The 17,482-nt window shown below is 41.1% G+C and overlaps 2 protein-coding genes across 10 annotated transcripts in view; both read left to right on the plus strand.

The window, feature by feature from the left end:
* The window catches only part of LOC139407184 (RAC-alpha serine/threonine-protein kinase), a 54,258-nt gene extending 50,538 nt beyond the window's left edge, over nt 1-3,720 (plus strand). For 8 of the 9 annotated variants that reach the window (XM_071150728.1, XM_071150729.1, XM_071150723.1 and 5 more), the window contains 4 exons: nt 67-281; nt 378-465; nt 569-671; nt 873-3,720. In XM_071150728.1, coding sequence (XP_071006829.1) covers nt 67-281; nt 378-465; nt 569-671; nt 873-952 — 486 coding nt within the window. In that variant the 3' untranslated portion in view covers nt 953-3,720. Of the gene's footprint in view, nt 1-66; nt 286-377; nt 466-568; nt 672-872 lie in introns of those variants that run through there. The other variant, XM_071150732.1, reaches the window with a different exon arrangement.
* A 2,498-nt stretch (nt 3,721-6,218) lies between these two features.
* The window catches only part of LOC139407185 (centrosomal protein 170Bb), a 29,706-nt gene continuing 18,442 nt past the window's right edge, over nt 6,219-17,482 (plus strand). The window contains exons 1-2 of the mRNA XM_071150733.1: nt 6,219-6,258; nt 8,376-8,513. Of these exons, the coding sequence (XP_071006834.1) occupies nt 8,409-8,513 (105 nt within the window). The 5' untranslated portion in view covers nt 6,219-6,258; nt 8,376-8,408. The remainder of the gene's footprint in view (nt 6,259-8,375; nt 8,514-17,482) is intronic.

The following is a 17,482-nucleotide window of genomic DNA, read 5'->3' on the forward strand; positions in this document are numbered from 1 at the left end:
TTCCAAAGGATCTACCACCCACCTGTACATGACGCTCATGTTCTACCTCCCCTTTCCAACACACAGGTGCTGGAGGACAATGACTACGGCCGTGCTGTGGACTGGTGGGGTCTAGGTGTGGTCATGTATGAGATGATGTGCGGTCGGCTGCCCTTCTACAACCAGGACCATGAGAAGCTGTTTGAGCTGATCCTGATGGAGGAGATCCGCTTTCCTAGAACCCTGGGCCCCGAGGGAAAGTCCCTGCTCTCTGGCCTGCTCAAGAAGGACCCCAAGCAGAGGTAAGGTGTGTGTGTGTGTGTGTGTGTGTGTGTGTGTGTGTGTGTGTGTGTGTGTGTGTGTACACACTGACTTTATGTGTGTTTTCCTCTATTTAGGTTAGGTGGAGGGCCTGATGACGCCAAGGAGATAATGCAGCACAAGTTCTTTGCTGGGATCGAGTGGCAAGATGTGTACGAGAAGAAGGTATCGTATCCTAAGCTTTCTATGTGTTGTCATTGTTCTCATGGTGATGGCAAGTGTTATGACAGGCAGGTGCCCACTCATGACTCCTCCCCTTTCCTCTCAGCTGGTCCCGCCATTCAAGCCCCAGGTCACCTCGGAAACAGACACCCGCTATTTTGACGTGGAGTTCACCGGGCAGACCATCACCATCACTCCTCCAGGACAAGGTACCCTCCCTCCCAACTCAACAAAACGTTGCTTAAAGATTTTATGGATTTATGGGACATCAACTCCCCTTAGTTGACTTAGCAGCGTTCATACTACTAGATAATCCACAATTTGACTTTGTTTTGTTTTTTTGCTTTGAAAGATGAATGTTACTTTTTAATGATTTGTCCTCTAACTTTCTCTCTCTCTTTCCTTCCCAGATGACAGCATGGAGTCTTTCGACAGTGACAGGAGACCCCACTTCCCTCAGTTTTCCTACTCTGCCAGTGGGACAGCCTGAACCAAAAACCTAGCCCCTCCCTCTCCTCTCCTCACTCTCTTATGGACCATACCCCTCTCATCCTGACCCCACACATACCTCTGACCAGAACACATCCTCACAGGCCATCTATGATCTCTTTTCACTTTTATTATTTTGCTGTAATTGTTGGGGCACATCTCAATTGTCTAGCGTGGCTTCTTATCCTGGTCTCCTCTTCAGATGGACAATGAGAGAAAGGCCACTATAAACTATTGAGAGTCAACCTTGGTGTCACCAGTGTTTCAAATAGCGTACTTTTTGTGCTTAAGGGGAGGTTTCTGTTGCCTGCCAAAAGCAACACACTTGGACACAGTGGTGGTGACTGACCTACTTAATTCTTCATGGCAGCATGATGTTCCTGTCAATGATACGTATGGCGCTAGCCTCAAAAGAGAAGCACATTCATAAGCGTTCTCTGAAAACTAGCTTTTTAAACGGTACACTATATATTTCTCCAAATGATTGTCTTTATATTTTGATGGAGCAAAGGGAAACATCAAAGCGTGATCTGTAGAAATAGTCCTTCCCAGCTACTAGCCACCACTGCCATTGTGCTCTGACTCCCAGGTTTTACACGTTTGCGAGAGGTAACACTAAAGCTCCACACCCGGGTTGTGTTCAGTAGGACGCCACAAAGCAACAAGTTTTGAAATAGAAAATGAAAATATGTGTTCTTATTGAACAAGTTTCCGTAGCACCTCCTGTTGCCTTCTCCCATTTTGTGCCTTCTGAGCATAACCCTGCAGTCTCTCACCTCTCAAATGTTGACCCTCCCCAACACACACACCTTCTAGTAGGAGTAAATTCTATAGAACTGAAATGCAGTCTATGGAATGAGCCGTCTCCTTTTCTTCAGTGTTACTGGCCTCACCACCTTGCCTAAGTTGTCCTTAGTGACTACAGTACAATGTATCGAGAGGACAGTTGGCTCTACTGGATCACACCATCTGTAAAGTGGTGAAGCACAGAGTGGAATTCACAAAATGATGTGTGGATCATAAAGGACATTTTTGATGGGTGTATTGGCTACATTAATGTTTAGTGAAATAGATGTTTTCATGAGAAATCATGTGAATAGCAATCTTGTTTATTCCTGTAAAGTTGCTGCTGCAACCACAGTAGGGGAGGTATTTTTCTGATACATTTTATGGTGAAATGACTAGGTGTGTGTAACATGCATGCATGCATGCACACACACACTTGTTTTTTCTAGAAAGGTCACTCCATTTACCCCGTGAACAAATGTTGAGTTGGTCCTTGGTTTATATTTTTCTATCAAAGCTGTACACGTATACTTCAAAGTACATTGAAATGAGAAGTAATATAACTCACTTTTTATATCTAGCAGAAAATCATGCTAGCTACATGTTGATAAAATAAATCAACTTGTTGAAAACAGATGTATTTTTCTACCAGCATGCCATTGAATGCGCACACATGCATAGCTTAAACTACGGAAGAGTCTGAAGTTTACCTGCCTGTAGAGTTAAAAAAAAAAAAAAATAAACAACTATTTACCAACCAAGCAGTTTCTCCACAAATATGATCTATTATTGAGAACGGTCAGTCTGGACAATGTATAACAAAACTCTCATCAATGATCCAGTTCTGGAAAATATTCTGAAGACTGTTAGCTTGGTGGAGAGTTTGTGCAATAACACAGTGCCATAGTGAGGGGAACGGAGGTGCAGACATAATTGTCACTGGCGTCCTCGTGAGGGCAATGCCGAAACAAAATAAATGGTTTGAAATGAATATCTGTCTTAGCTAGAACTGTGACCAAAGTCTTATTTAGTTTGAGAGATTTACAACCTTACCCTCTGCTTTGTTTTGCCCTGACCCTTATCGGAGTAGCACCGACAGAAGCCTGGATAATATCATCTGAAAGGCATGTACTGATTCGAACCTTGGGATTGAGTGTACAAAATTAATTGTGTGAATGTTCTGCCAACAAAATTACCTTTTTGCTGTTCTCAACAGGTAGCCTATTCTGTGATTTGTTTGTGTACATTTCCTTTTTCTATTGTTTTGCGATCCTTTCCGGTTATTGGGTGTTTTCTCTGCAATGCTTTTAGCAACATCTCAGTGACTGTTACAGTACCTTTCAGACCGACTGCTACTGTACATAGACCGGTACTGTTGCAAGTGAAACACACCAAACAGGCTGTGACTGACCACAATCGAGGAAGGATGACCATTTTATTTTGTATGTATTTTTGTGTGTGCACGCGATTGTGCGGACAGGTCTGTGAGGGCAACAATTCAATGGTCCTAATTGAATCCAAGTGAGGATATCTACGTTTAGCTTTAAAATGATTGACTGTTCAAGAATTAAGAGGATAATTGACTTTGTCCTGATCCACCAGATTCTAGGTTTGTCAAGTGTTAAGGCCTTTAGTCTGAATATAAATTATTTCTAGAGGAAATGGTTTGAAATTTTCACAAAACAATACAATTGATAATTAGTGGTAAAGAAATTGTAAATTGAATGTGAAACATATATTTAATTGTCACATTACAGTTTTGTATATATTTTTTTAAATCATTGACCTAATTGTTGCTTATCGACAGGTGTTAAGAACATTTTCAAACTATTTCTATTTAAGTTATTTAATTCCCTTTGCCCCCTTGGTAGATGAGAAACTGAACAATTGAATGCACCAGCTTTTGTGAACAAATAACATTTTCCCTCACTGTGTGTGGTATTTTTCATTGGAATTCAGAAATAAAGATATTTTTGAGACAAAGTGATTATCGATTCTTTCAATTAACTCTAAGCTTCCCACTTGTATACAGAGTATCAAGTAGCCTAAAAAAATATTGTCCAGCACATAATTTGCTGGCCCATCCTCTGGATATCTGTATTGGGCTGACAATGGAGGTCCAGAGCCAAGTGTAGATGGCCCAGAATAGGGAGCAGATGTCCAGGGAGACAGTCCAGTGTGCTGGGGTCCAGCTGTGAGCCAAGCTGGGTGCTGGAGCTTGATGTGGATGGAGCAACATATTAGACAATTGCTGAATTCTCAGTTGACCCCAAGCCCCTACCTTCTAAAGAAATCCTATAGATCTGAAGGATGTTTTGCATTAACATTTTGATGTTAATTCTTCAAATAGTTCCTCAAGGAAGGCTCTGTTTCAGCAAAGCCATATGGCATGCATAGTGCGCCATCGTCTGGCTCAAAAGGCTATGCAGTCTCATTGTATTTAGCCAATGGTGAAGGTTGCACTCACTCTATGCAGTTATTCCTGATAAACATCGCCCCATCGTGGATAAAGCTAAATGATCACAAAACACACATGAAAGGTTAGGCATTAGACTGTGTTGGCACATGTTGCCAAATTAAGCATCTAAAAACTGACGTCATAGTTTTACAGGAGACCGATTGAAATCACAATTTATAACTGACCATGAACAGAAATTACACCAACTAGAAAATGATTTTTACTGAAGTAAATGTGGTGTGCTTGCTAGTCTTTAAGTATTTATGGCTGTAAAAGGGTTTTCATAGGCTGTGTTATAGTGACCTATTTTGGGGTGGTTTATAGGTGTGGAGTTATTATAGTGGACTAGTATAGTTAGCAAGAGTGAGTACTATATCATCAAAGCATGTGTTTTTAAGCTCTCAAAAATGTTTTTGTTTGAACATTCTCAATGGTTTCAGTTTAGAATGTTGAAGCCTGCATTCCACCATTGAAATTAAAGGAGATACAGCAAGCTTTATGGGTTATAAAGTAGGAAAGGTTTAGTCATTCTGCTGAAATAGATCAAAATCAGTGGTGAATCCAAATTTGGCCTTTAAAGCCCATGGGGCTTTTATGCAAATGTAAATAGCAACAATCCTTTGTAGCTTTAACGTTTCAAGTGGTGAATTCAAATACTTTTCATTAAAGCCTATGGAGTTTTATGCAGATTTAAAACAATTCTAGTTCAAAAAGTATTTAAATGGTATCAAAAAGCTGTATACAAGCACACTATTCCAGACCGGTCTGCACGTTTTAGCGTTTCTATATTAAATGGAATGGTATTTTCTAGCTTATTCCAGATTTCTTTCCCATTCGTCTATGGCCCCTGAAATGCATTGGGATTTATGTAAATATGATTGTAGTGTGAAAACTATAAGTAATATAATCAAAAGTTTTTTTTTTCAAGCAACTAGACCAGTGCCATATGAACTACCAACATCAAAACAACATTAATGCATGCAGCATCAAAACAACATTAATGCGTGCAGCAGCATCAAAACAACATTAATGCATGCAGCATCAAAACAACATTAATGCGTGCAGCATCAAAACAACATTAATGCGTGCAGCAGCATCAAAACAACATTAATGCGTGCAGCATCAAAACAACATTAATGCGTGCAGCAGCATCAAAACAACATTAATGCGTGCAGCATCAAAACAACATTAATGCGTGCAGCAGCATCAAAACAACACGCATTAATGTTGTTTTGATGTTGGTAGTTCTTACGGATTTTTGCGCTAGAGGTTACAGCGGAAAAATAATAACTATGAACAGTTTCTAAAGTTGTGATTTGCTTTCAGCAACCACATCGAATGAATAGCCGACTGTTGGCTGCTACATAAATACGGGCGCGTGGATTTACAGGCCACCCAACAGGGCGTGGTAAAGACATGTAGCCTAGCCTAACCTGACAGTTTGGATGGGATGAGAAAGCATACCCTTTTGGCCTACGTGCAGTCAATATCCGTAATAATAACACGTGCAACATTTGAAATCATGTCAGCATCTCCAAATTTGCTGTTAGTCTACACTACAATATTACAATATTAATGTATTATAAAGGAAACAAAAGACTTGACGACATCACAGAAAGTGACCAATGTCCCTCACTTGAATAATAAAAAATAAAAATATATGTTCTATATGCAATGCTATTTTCACAGGAATCCTCAACAAATTTTCGTTTGACATCGCTTGATAATATTTATTTGAGATAGACATAGCTAAATTCCTGTATTTGGCCTTCATTACAGCAGGTGCACCACCCGATAAAGCAGCGTTTGATATTCGCATCTGGTGGTGTTGCGTCAACAACCTGCCGAGAGCTTGGAGGCGGCGCTGGTCCACGGTCGGCGACTCTCCGTCACAGACAGAAATGCCATAACAGCAGCATCAATATCCCCACCCGAAGTTCGCATGTTATTCACCTGGACCCGCGTTACGACAATGATTTCAAGCCACATTTGACCACAAACTGTCAAGGGATTGCGCCAAGGCTGTTGCTGTCTGGTGTGGAGCAGCATCTGGAATATTGTAGGTAGGTCGCATGACTGGGCAAGGATTTCTGTAGTAGAAAATGACGTTGGTTTATGATGCCAGTAGCCAAGGCCTATCTTTGGTGTGGTCGGCGCGGATATATTTAGGGTTAAAAGGAGAAAGATCTAGCTCGTCCGTGCTTCAATGAATGGGCCAGCAGCCTGCTACAGACTAGTATTGGCGTTTAACACGCATTTTTAATGTTACATTGTATCCAAGCATTCTGTCCATGGTATTTCCGACAGTGACACCCTCTGCTTATATTATGCTATAGCGCCCTATATAGGATGTGTAAATATCAATACAGTGTATCGTAGTAGCCTATGTGAAATAGCAATAGGGCTAGGCATATAAACCAGACATAGCATCATCATTATCATCCAGTCGTCTCGGATTCTCCCTGATCCCTGATGCATTTGGGACCACAGCTGCGCTATCTGATCGAGTTATTTCTCAAATTAAATGCTTTGGATTGAATGTTCACTGTCCTTCGTATTGGATAAACGGGTCGCCTCAAGAACACATTTAGGTTGAGCTTGAATGTAACCGGGACGGACGGTGATTCAAGTAGCCTGTATGTTTCAAGTAGGGCCTACAGACGAACGTGTTGAATCACGTGCACCCTATAGCCAGCTGACACTGGCCTGTAATGGAATGTGAAAATTGATGGGATTCGTATTCTCAGTATGAATAATGAATCAAATGTGTTTATGAATAATAATAGTTTATAAATTAAGTATGACATATTAAATATAATATATTTACTTACAAATATGTTTTATTGTTCCCATTTGAGATAGGCCTAACATGTGCTAGTCAATAGGATAAAGCTTATAACATACTAATAATAGCTTACTTATCACCATATAGGCCTACATTGTTATTTTGTATATATACAGTATATATTGTTTTGGGTGTCTTTAGGGCCTACAGTATCTTTGTCTTGGTGTCAGAGCAACACCATATCTGTCCATTGCTGGACATACTGTAGGCTCTCATTATGTTTACAAGGCATCTGATGCTGTTTGCTGCTATCAAAGCCCCATTTATTCCTCAGTGAAATGGCTGTGCGGCATTGCGATCTCCTACTAGCAGTATTAACACCCCTGATCTAACACACCTGATTCAGCTAATCAAGGTCCTGATGAGCAGCTGATGAGTGGAATCACGTGTGTTAGAACAGGGCTGGAACAAAAGCCTGAACACCCAGTAGCTCTCCAGGAGAGGACTGGCCATCCCTGGTCAAGGGTGTGGTTTGAGTGTTTTTGATACAACATGTAGCATCTTGGCCCCTCTCAGTTTCACATCCCTTGGCACCAGTACCAAAGCGCCCTGTGTCATATCAGATCTGACTTCTACCCAGGGGGCTGTGGGCTTGCCTTCACCACAGCCCTAGCTACAGTACCGTTTTCTGTTGGTGACATTGAACCAATACAAAGGGCACACAGACAGTAGTTACTGATCATGCTCACCAAATTATTAATTATGGTGTCATTTAAAAATAGGCTCACAGTCATGTTTCCACCCAAGCATATCTGCCATTTATTTTTCAATGATACCAATACCACCACCCTTTCTCATGTCATTTCCTGTGAATCAGCATCCTGCATAGCATTTTGGGAATGTTTTGTGAGCCAGTGAAGTCAAATAACAGGTCAATCAATTGACGTCCTGCTCCCTCATATTTATATACATAGCTAGCTAGGCCTACAGCGAGCTGATGGATGTACAATGTATATTGACAGAAAAAGCATTGAAATCAGCAATTTATTGTTTGTTTGTTGAGTGGATGAAGTGCTCTGAAATGCTCTAGCCATCGTTGAACTGTATTTGCTGATGTAGCGGTATCTACAAGGCTTGGCAGTGTGCAGCACTGTCTGTGTTACCACCAAAACAATGGAACAATAAATGTAAAGATTCAATATGTGCCACAAAATGTCTATGTAATGATAGATCTGTCTAGTGTATCCATTTTATGATGGAAAAAAGTTTTAACATATTTTAAGGGACAATTGGTCTGTGGACCGATGGTTATGGCCACCTCCCTGAATGTATACCATACTGTACATTCCATGTGTCCTACTCTGACTTACTTTATTTGTCCCCTGTGTGTCCCAGGATGCAAAGGGGTTTCCTAGGGGGCCTGTAAAGATGAGCGTGACATCATGGTTCCTGGTCAGCAGCTCTGGCACCCGCCACCGCCTCCCACGGGAGATGATCTTTGTGGGCCGGGAGGACTGTGAATTCATGCTGCAGGTAGGTGATGTGACCCTGCCCTAAACTGAAGACCTCCTTAAAGGCTTGATGTTTATGCTACTCTAATCAAATGCATACTTTCATCAGGCAGAGATAACTAGAGACAACATTGTCTGCTGGTATTGCATTCTCTGTAGTCCTCTTCTTCATGAGGAAGAGGAGAGCTCTGTGTGTAAAACATGGTGACTACTAAGATCATTCAGAGATGATGTCTGTGGCTGAAGTAAAGCAGGGCAGTAGATAAGGCTTCTGGTAGTTGTGCCCTTTGAACAGTGAGTAGTCCACCCAGTCAGACAACCCTCTTCAGCCCTCCTCAGCCACTGTCTATTTCCTCTGTGTAGCATGAAAGACAACAAATTACTCAAAAGTCAGAAGATGTCTCTAGCTATTCTCCCTCAGAATGCATGCTCAGTTATTATCCCATCATGTCAAAGTTTGCTGTCTGGAGGAAAAACAATCTTTGACCTGTGCTTGTGTTTGTACAGTGCAGTAGCATAGACCAGTGTTTCTCGATCCATTTAATTTTCAAGCCCATGTTTTATCATAATTATTAATCAAAAGATCTGTCTGCAGTATTTTGTGGAGGTAGCACTGACTGGACCAGGCAAAGAGTATCCCACATATTCTCCCTAGTAAGGCAGGATGCTAGATACTCTAGTACGTGCAGTGTTCTCAGTGGAGGAGAAGAGAGAGTGTAGAGTGACACACAGCGTTTGATTTACATTTTAGCTGCCTGTAATGGGCAGGAGTCACAGGAGGTATTTTTGTTCATTAATTATATCAAGCTATGTAGTCTATTCATTCCTTCTTGATAAATAAATACAACAAAAATGTTTGTTTGCTAGATACTAGCCATCTAGCCTTTTTATGAAGATGGCTTTAGCTAGCCAGCTAGATAGGTTCCCAATCTCCCAACCTCATAATTAGCTACCAAGCCATTTCAGGCTATCAATCAATTTAGAGTAGTTTGTCTAACTATCTGGCAAGGTTGCTAGACTATAGAAAAGGAAGTAATTACTAAATGTACTAAATAAGACTCACATTCCTTTCAATCTTTGAACCCGATTTTAGCAGAGAAGCATATTTAGTTTCTTTAAATGAACAACCACCAGTCAGGTGGATACAGATAGCTCAAGAAGTATGCTTAAATATGCAGACAAATACTTGATTTAAATGTAATCAGGTACCTTATGATAATATCATTATATTTGTGTATTAATTATGATGCTATGATATGTGTCTGTATTGATGATGTACTGTGTTGTAATTTGGATCTAATATCCTAGTAATGTTAGTGTAGAATATTGAGATGTGTGATTTACAAAAGTCAGAATGACACCCTCATTAAAATGAAATGTAAACAGGCAACTGGGTATGCTTAGTGAACCTAGGCAGAAAAATAGTTTTATTTATTTATTTTTGTACATAGAATTCGGCATAATGATTATCTCACTAGATTGCAGCATAAAGCTGTTTAAAGTTCTTGAAAAATTAAAAATTCTCCAAATTCACCCAGTCCCCTTACCTCATCACATGCAGTGCCTTCAGGATTCATACCGCATGATTTATTCAACATGTTGTTGTGTTATAGCCTGAATTAAAAATGGATTACATTTATTTTGATATCAACCATCTACTCACAACATTCCATAATGACAAAGTGAAAACATGTCTTTAGAAATTTTAGCAAATATATTGAAAATGAAATACAGAAATATGTCATTTACATATGTACAGTAGAAGTCTGAAGATTACATACACCTTAGCCAAATATATTTAAATTAAGTTTTTCAAAATTCCTGACATTTAATCCTAGTAAAAATTCCCTGTTTTAGGTGAGTTAGGATCACCACTTTATTTTAAGAATATTAAATATCAGAATAATTGTAGAGAGAATTATTTATTTCAGCATTTAATTCTTTCATCACATTCCTAGTGGGTCAAAAGTTTATATAAACTCAATTAGTATTTGGTAGCATTGCCTTTAAATTGTTTAACTTGGGTCAAACATTTTGGGTAGCCTTCCACAAGCTTCCCACAATAAGTTTGGTGAATTTTGTCCCATTCCTCCTGACAGAGCTGGTGTAACTGAGTCAGGTTTGTAGGCCTCCTTGCTCGCACACGCTTTTTCAGTTCTGCCCACAAATGTTCTATGGGATTGAGGTCAGGGCTTTGTAATGGTCACTCCAATACCTTGACTTTGTTGTCCTTAAGCCATTATGCCACAACTTTGTAAGTATGCTTGGGGTCATTGTCCATTTGGAAGACCCATTTGAGATGTTGCTTCAATATATCAACATCATTTTCCTACCTCATGATGCCATCTATTTTGTGAAGTGCACCAGTCCCTCCTGCAGCAAAGCACCCCCACAACATGATGCTGCCACCCCCGTGCTTCAGGGTTGGGATGGTGTTCTTCAGCTTGCAAGCATCCCCCTTTTTCCTCCAAACATAGCAATGGTCATTATGGCCAAAGAGTTCTATTTTTGTTTCATCAGACTAAAGGACATTTCTGCAAAAAGTATGATCTTTGTCCCCATGTGAAGTTGCAAACCGTAGTCTGGCTTTTTTATGGCGGTTTTGAAGCAGTGGCTTCTTCCTTGCTGAGCGGCCTTTCAGGTTATGTTGATATAGGATGACTACAACCTAAGTGTTTGTAAACTTCCGACTTCAACTGTATTTACATCCCTGAGTCAATACTTTGTAGAAACAACTTTGGCAGCGATTACAGCTCTGAGTCTTTCTTGGAGAGTTTCTAAGAGCTTTCCACACCTGGATTATGCAACATTTGCCCATTAATCTTTTCAAAATTCTTCAAGCTCTGTCAAATTGTTTGTTGGTCATCGCTAGACAACCATTTGTAGGCCTTGCCATAGTTTTCAAGTAGATTTAAGTCAAAACTGTAACTTGGCCACTCAGGAATATTCACTGTCTTCTTGGTAAGCATTTCCAGTGTAGATTTGGCCTTGTGTTTCAGGTTATTGTCCTGCTGAAAGGTGCATTAATCTCCCAGTGATGATTCCTCTAGGATTTTTCTTGTGCTTAGCTTCATTCCATTTCTTTTTTATCCTGAAACTCTCCAGTCCTTAACAATTACAAGCATTACCATAACATGATGCAGCCACCGCTATGCTTGAAAATATGAAGTGGTACTCAGTAATGTGTTGTATTGGATTTGCCCCAAACATAACACTTTTTATTCAAGACAAAAAGCTAATTCCTTAGCCACATGTTTTTCAGTATTAATTTAGATGCATGTTTTGGAATATTTTTATTCTGTACAGTATTGTGGAGTAACTACAATGATAGGAGAAAACTATCAGAGCCATTCATCTCTGTAACTATTTTAAAGTCACCATTGGCCTCATGGTGAAATTCCTGAACGGTTGGTTTCCTTCCTCTTCGGCGACTGAGTTAGGATGGGCGCCTGTATCTTTGTTGTGACTGGGTTTATTGATACAGCATCCAAAGTCTAATTAGTAACTTCACCATGCTCAAATAAATATTCCATGTCTGCTTTAAAAATAATGTATCTACTAATAGGTGCCATTCTTGTGAGGCATTGGAAAACCTCCCTTTGTGGTTGAATCTGTTTTTTTTAAATTCACTGCTCGACGAAGGGACCTTACCGTTAATTGTATGTGTGGGTCCATGCAACTTATGTGACTTGTTAAAGCTACAATATGCAGAACTACCTCTGCCATTTCCTGATTGCTAAAATTCGAATAGTTAGCCTAATTTCAGTGTATGTGACTAAACAAACAATAGAGAATACAGTGTAGAGAATCATTGTACCATCTAAACCGCTGTAAAATAAAAAATATCCTTTCAATAACCTAAAATATTGTATTTTCAGCTGTTTTAAGCTGGTGTACAAAACCAAAAGTAAAAGATGCAAAAACAAAACTTAAGAATAGGAAGCATAGAAATAGCAAATAGAACAGATCTACAGCTTCCTAGACTTGCTTTCAATGAGACTGACAGATCTATAACTCACTTGTCAATGTGAATTTGGTAGTGTCGCCCAAAAAGTTACATATTGCAGCTTTAACCCTAATTTACCTCCTGAACATATTTCAAATTTGCCATAACAAAGGGGTCAATACTTATTGACTCAAGACATTTCAGCTTTTCATTTTGAATAAATGTTAATACATTTCAAAAACCATAATTCCACTTTGACATTATGGGGTATTGTGTGTAGGCCAGTGATAAAATAAAAAAAACTCAATTTAATTTTAAATTCAGGCTGTAACCAAACACAATTTTGAAAAAGATAAGGGGTGTGAATACTTTCTGAAGGCACTCTAAAATAATGGGTGCATGGGCTGTGTTATGGTAAAACCTTTTTTAGAACAATCTGATTGACTACCATACTGTAGGAAGGGGCAGCAAGAAGGGGAAATGGACATCAAGCATCACAGAAATCAGGAAGCATACGCCTCTCAACAAAGGACTCTTATGTTGGGATGTTTAATGAGATGGTGTACTGTATGTCGAAATTGGTTGTCGTCCAGCTAGGGCTAGTGCTCTGTCTGTCGGCTGGAGATCACCACTACCTTATTGATATGTGGGTGGAACAGCAACAGTGTTATTTACATACTGCTATTTATAGCCAGATTGGTGTCCCATTTCACTGCATAGCTCAGACAACTGTACTGTGAAAGACACGACTGGACTTTGAATTAGACGCTTTTTTTATTGGCTTTTCTATTATATGTGTCAGCCTTTTGTCAGTCAAAGCCTCAGCCCTGGATATTCCAAAAATCAACCCCTGGATTTCAATACAAAAGATACACCCTGGTTAATCTTTCTAAAGACACCTTTAGAAAGATTAACCAGTCATCCAGTTGTCTTGAACCAGAACTGCAGTGAAAAAGAGGCCATTAGAGCACAGTGTATATATATATATATACAGTGGGGAGAACAAGTATTTGATACACTGCCTATTTTTCAGGTTTTCCTACTTACAAAGCATGTAGAGGTCTGTCATTTTTATCATAGGTACACTTCAACTGTGAGAGATCTTTAAGTAATTAATTTGCATTTTATTGCATGACATAAGTTTTTGATCACCTACCAACCAGTAAGAATTCCGTCTCTCACAGACGTGTTCGTTTTTCTTTAAGAAGCCCCCCTGTTCTCCATTCATTACCTGTATTATCTGCACCTGTTTGAACTCGTTACCTGTATAAAAGACACCTGTCCACACACTCAATCAAACAGACTCCAACCTCTCCACAATGGCCTAGACCAGAGAGCTGTGTAAGGACATCAGGGATAAAATTGTAGACCTTGCACAAGGCTGGGATGGGCTACAGGACAATAGGCAAGCAGCTTGGTGAGAAGGCAACAACTGTTGGCACAATTATTCTAAAATGGAAGAAGTTCAAGATGACGGTCAATCACTCTGTCTGGGGCTCCATGCAAGATCTCACCTCGTGGGGCATCAATGATCATGAGGAAGGTGAGGGATCAGCCCAGAACTACACGGTAGGACCTGGTCAATGACCTGAAAAGAGCTGGGACCACAGTCTCAAAGAAAACCATTAGTAACACTGCGCCGTCATGGATTAAAATCCTGCAGCTCACGCAAGGTCCCCCTGCTCAAGCCAGCGCATGTCCAGGCCCGTCTGAAGTTTGCCAATGACCATCTGGATGATCCAGAGGAGGAATGAGAGAAGGTCATGTGGTCTGATGAGACAAAACTAGAGCTTTTTGGTCTAAACTCCACTCACCGTGTTTGGAGGAAGAAGAAGGATGAGTACAACCCCAAGAACACCATCCCAACCATGAAGCATGGAGGTGGAAACATCATTCTTTGGGGATGCTTTTCTGCAAAGGGGACAGGATGACTGCACCGTATTGAGGGGAGGATGGATGGGGCCATGTATCGCGAGATCTTGGCCAACAAACTCCTTCCCTCAGTAAGAGCATTGAAGATGGGTCGTGGCTGGGTCTTCCAGCATGACAACGACCCAAAACACACAGCCAGGGCAACTAAGGAGTGACTCCGTAAGAAGCATCTCAAGGTCCTGGAGTGGCCTAGCCAGTCTCCAGACCTGAACCCAATAGAACATCTTTGGAGGGAGCTGAAAGTCCGTATTGCCCAGCGACAGCCCCGAAACCTGAAGGATCTGGAGAAGGTCTGTATGGAGGAGTGGGCCAAAATCCCTGCTGCAGTGTGTGCAAACCTGGTCAAGAACTACAGGAAACGTATGATCTCTGTAATTGCAAACAAAGGTTTCTGTACCAAATATTAAGTTCTGCTTTTCTGACGTATCAAATACTTATGTCATGCAATAAAATGCAAATTAATTACTTAAAAATCATACAATGTGATTTTATGTCTCTCACAGTTGAAGTGTACCTATGATAAAAAATTACAGACCTCTACATGCTTTGTAAGTAGGAAAACCTGCAAAATCGGCAGTATATAAAATACTTGTTCTCCCCACTATATATATATATATATATATATACACTGCTCAAAAAAAATAAAGGGAACACTTAAACAACACCATGTAACTCCAAGTCAATCACACTTCTGTGAAATCAAACTGTCCACTTAGGAAGCAACACTGATTGACAATACATTTCACATGTTGTTGTGCAAATGGAATAGACAACAGGTGGAAATTATAGGCATTTAGCAAGACACCCCCAATAAAGGAGTGGTTCTGCAGGTGATAACCACAGACCACTTCTCAGTTCCTATGCTTCCTGGCTGATGTTTTGGTCACTTTTGAATGCTGGCGGTGCTTTCACTCTAGCGGTAGCATGAGACAGAGTCTACAACCCACACAAGTGGCTCAGGTAGTGCAGCTCATCCAGGATGGCACATCAATGCGAGATGTGGCAAGAAGGTTTGCTGTGTCTGTCAGCGTAGGCTTCAGAGCATGGAGGCCCTACCAGGAGACAGGCCAGTACATCAGGAGAAGTGGAGGAGGCCGTAGGAGGGCAACAACCCAGCAGCAGGACCGCTACCTCCGCCTTTGTGTAAGGAGGAGCACTGCCAGAGCCCTGCAAAATGACCTCCAGCAGGCCACAAATGTGCATGTGTCGCCTCAAACGGTCAGAAACAGACTCCATGAGGGTGGTATGAGGGTCCGACGTCCACAGGTGGGGGTTGTGCTTACAGCACAACACCGTGCAGGACGTTTGGCATTTGCCAGAGAACACCAAGATTGGCAAATTCGCCACTGGCGCCCTGTGAAAGCAGGTTCACACTGAGCACATGTGACAGACGTGACAGTCAGGAGACACGGTGGAGAACGTTCTGCTGCCTGCAACATCCTCCAGCATGACCGGTTTGGCGGTGGGTCAGTCGTGGCATTTCTTTGGGGGGCCGCACAGCCCTCCATGTGCTCGCCAGAGGTAGCCTGACTGCCATTAGGTACCGAGATGAGATCCTCAGACACCTTGTGAGACCATATCCTGGGTTCCTCCTACTGCAAGACAATGCTAGACCTCATGTGGCTGGAGTGTGTCAGCAGTTCCTGCAAGAGGAAGGTATTGATGCTATGGACTGGCCCGCCTGTTCCCCAGATCTGAATCCAATTGAGCACATCTGGGACATCATGTCTCGCTCCATCCACCAACGCCACGTTACACCACAGACTGTCCAGGAGTTGGCGGATGCTTTAGTCCAGGTCTGGGAGGAGATCCCTCAGGAGACCATCCGCCACCTCATCAGAAGCATGCAGGCACGTGGAGGCCACACACACTACTGAGCCTCATTTTGACTTGTTTTAAGGACATTACATCAACGTTGGATCAGCCTGTAGTGTGGTTTTCCACTTTGATTTTGAGTGTGACTCCAAATCCAGACCTCCATGGGTTGATAAATTTGATTTCCATTGATCATTTTTGTGTGATTTTGTTGTCAGCACATTCAACTATGTAAAGAAAAAAGTATTTAATAAGGACATTTCATTCATTCAGATCTAGGATGTGTTATTTTAGTGTTCCCTTTATTTTTTTGAGCAGTCTATATAAAGATATGGATGGCAACAATTTTTCACAATACAAGCTGGGTTTTGATACAAAGTATATCTAATATATATATATATATATATAGTCCCTGGCAGTTGCCGTGGCACCAGTTTGTAGATCCCGACGATGCAGAGCTGTCAGCCCTGCAGCTTCCTCTGATCTGGCCAGCCGTTGCCTATAGCAACAGCTGAGGTGGACTTTTTCCTCACACAGCGAATGGTGGGCCTGTTGCTATCCCAGTATAATATTGTGTTATAGGACTAATGCTTCCTCACCTGCTCTTTGTATCTAAACCCAGCTTGTATTGTGAAAAATTGTTGCCATCCATATCTTTCTCCATACCTGCACTTAAAGTCTTCTCATCCTCCTGGACCCCTCTGTAGCAGAGAAAGGCCTTCTCTTCCCCATGTTGTGTGTAATTTACACCCCCTCCATATTGTTGGCCACAGATAATCGGCCTTTGTCCTACCTACCGAGGCACAGCAGTGTCTGTGACTGAGGCCAGCACTATTCATCACCCCCCTTTTTGTTTAGAGGTGAAAGCTACCTCATACATCTGGCAACAATGATGTTATTGTGTAGCTCTAAACACTGTTTTGAATATATGACACACTGGTGCAGTTACACCATTTTATTTAACTGGATTATTGGTCATGATTTTATAATTCATTAAAATCAGATACAATGTGTGTTCAAAAAGGTACTGTTTTATTTCATTTTTATTTTATTTAACTAGGCAAGTCAGTTAAGAACAAATTCTTATTTACAATGCCGGCCAAACCCAGACGACGCTGGGCCAATTGTGCGCCACCCTATGGGACTCCCAATCACGGGCGGTTGTGATACAGTTTTAAGAGACTGCTATTGTGGACACTTAGCCATTTTAGTGCCATGACTGCCATATAGTATTTAGTTCAGTCTTATGGGGCCCCCATCTGAGGTGGATCATAACTACCATCCTTTGTCTATTGTAT

This window comes from Oncorhynchus clarkii, chromosome 4, assembly GCF_045791955.1.
Source record: "Oncorhynchus clarkii lewisi isolate Uvic-CL-2024 chromosome 4, UVic_Ocla_1.0, whole genome shotgun sequence".
NCBI classification, from domain to species: domain Eukaryota; kingdom Metazoa; phylum Chordata; class Actinopteri; order Salmoniformes; family Salmonidae; genus Oncorhynchus; species Oncorhynchus clarkii.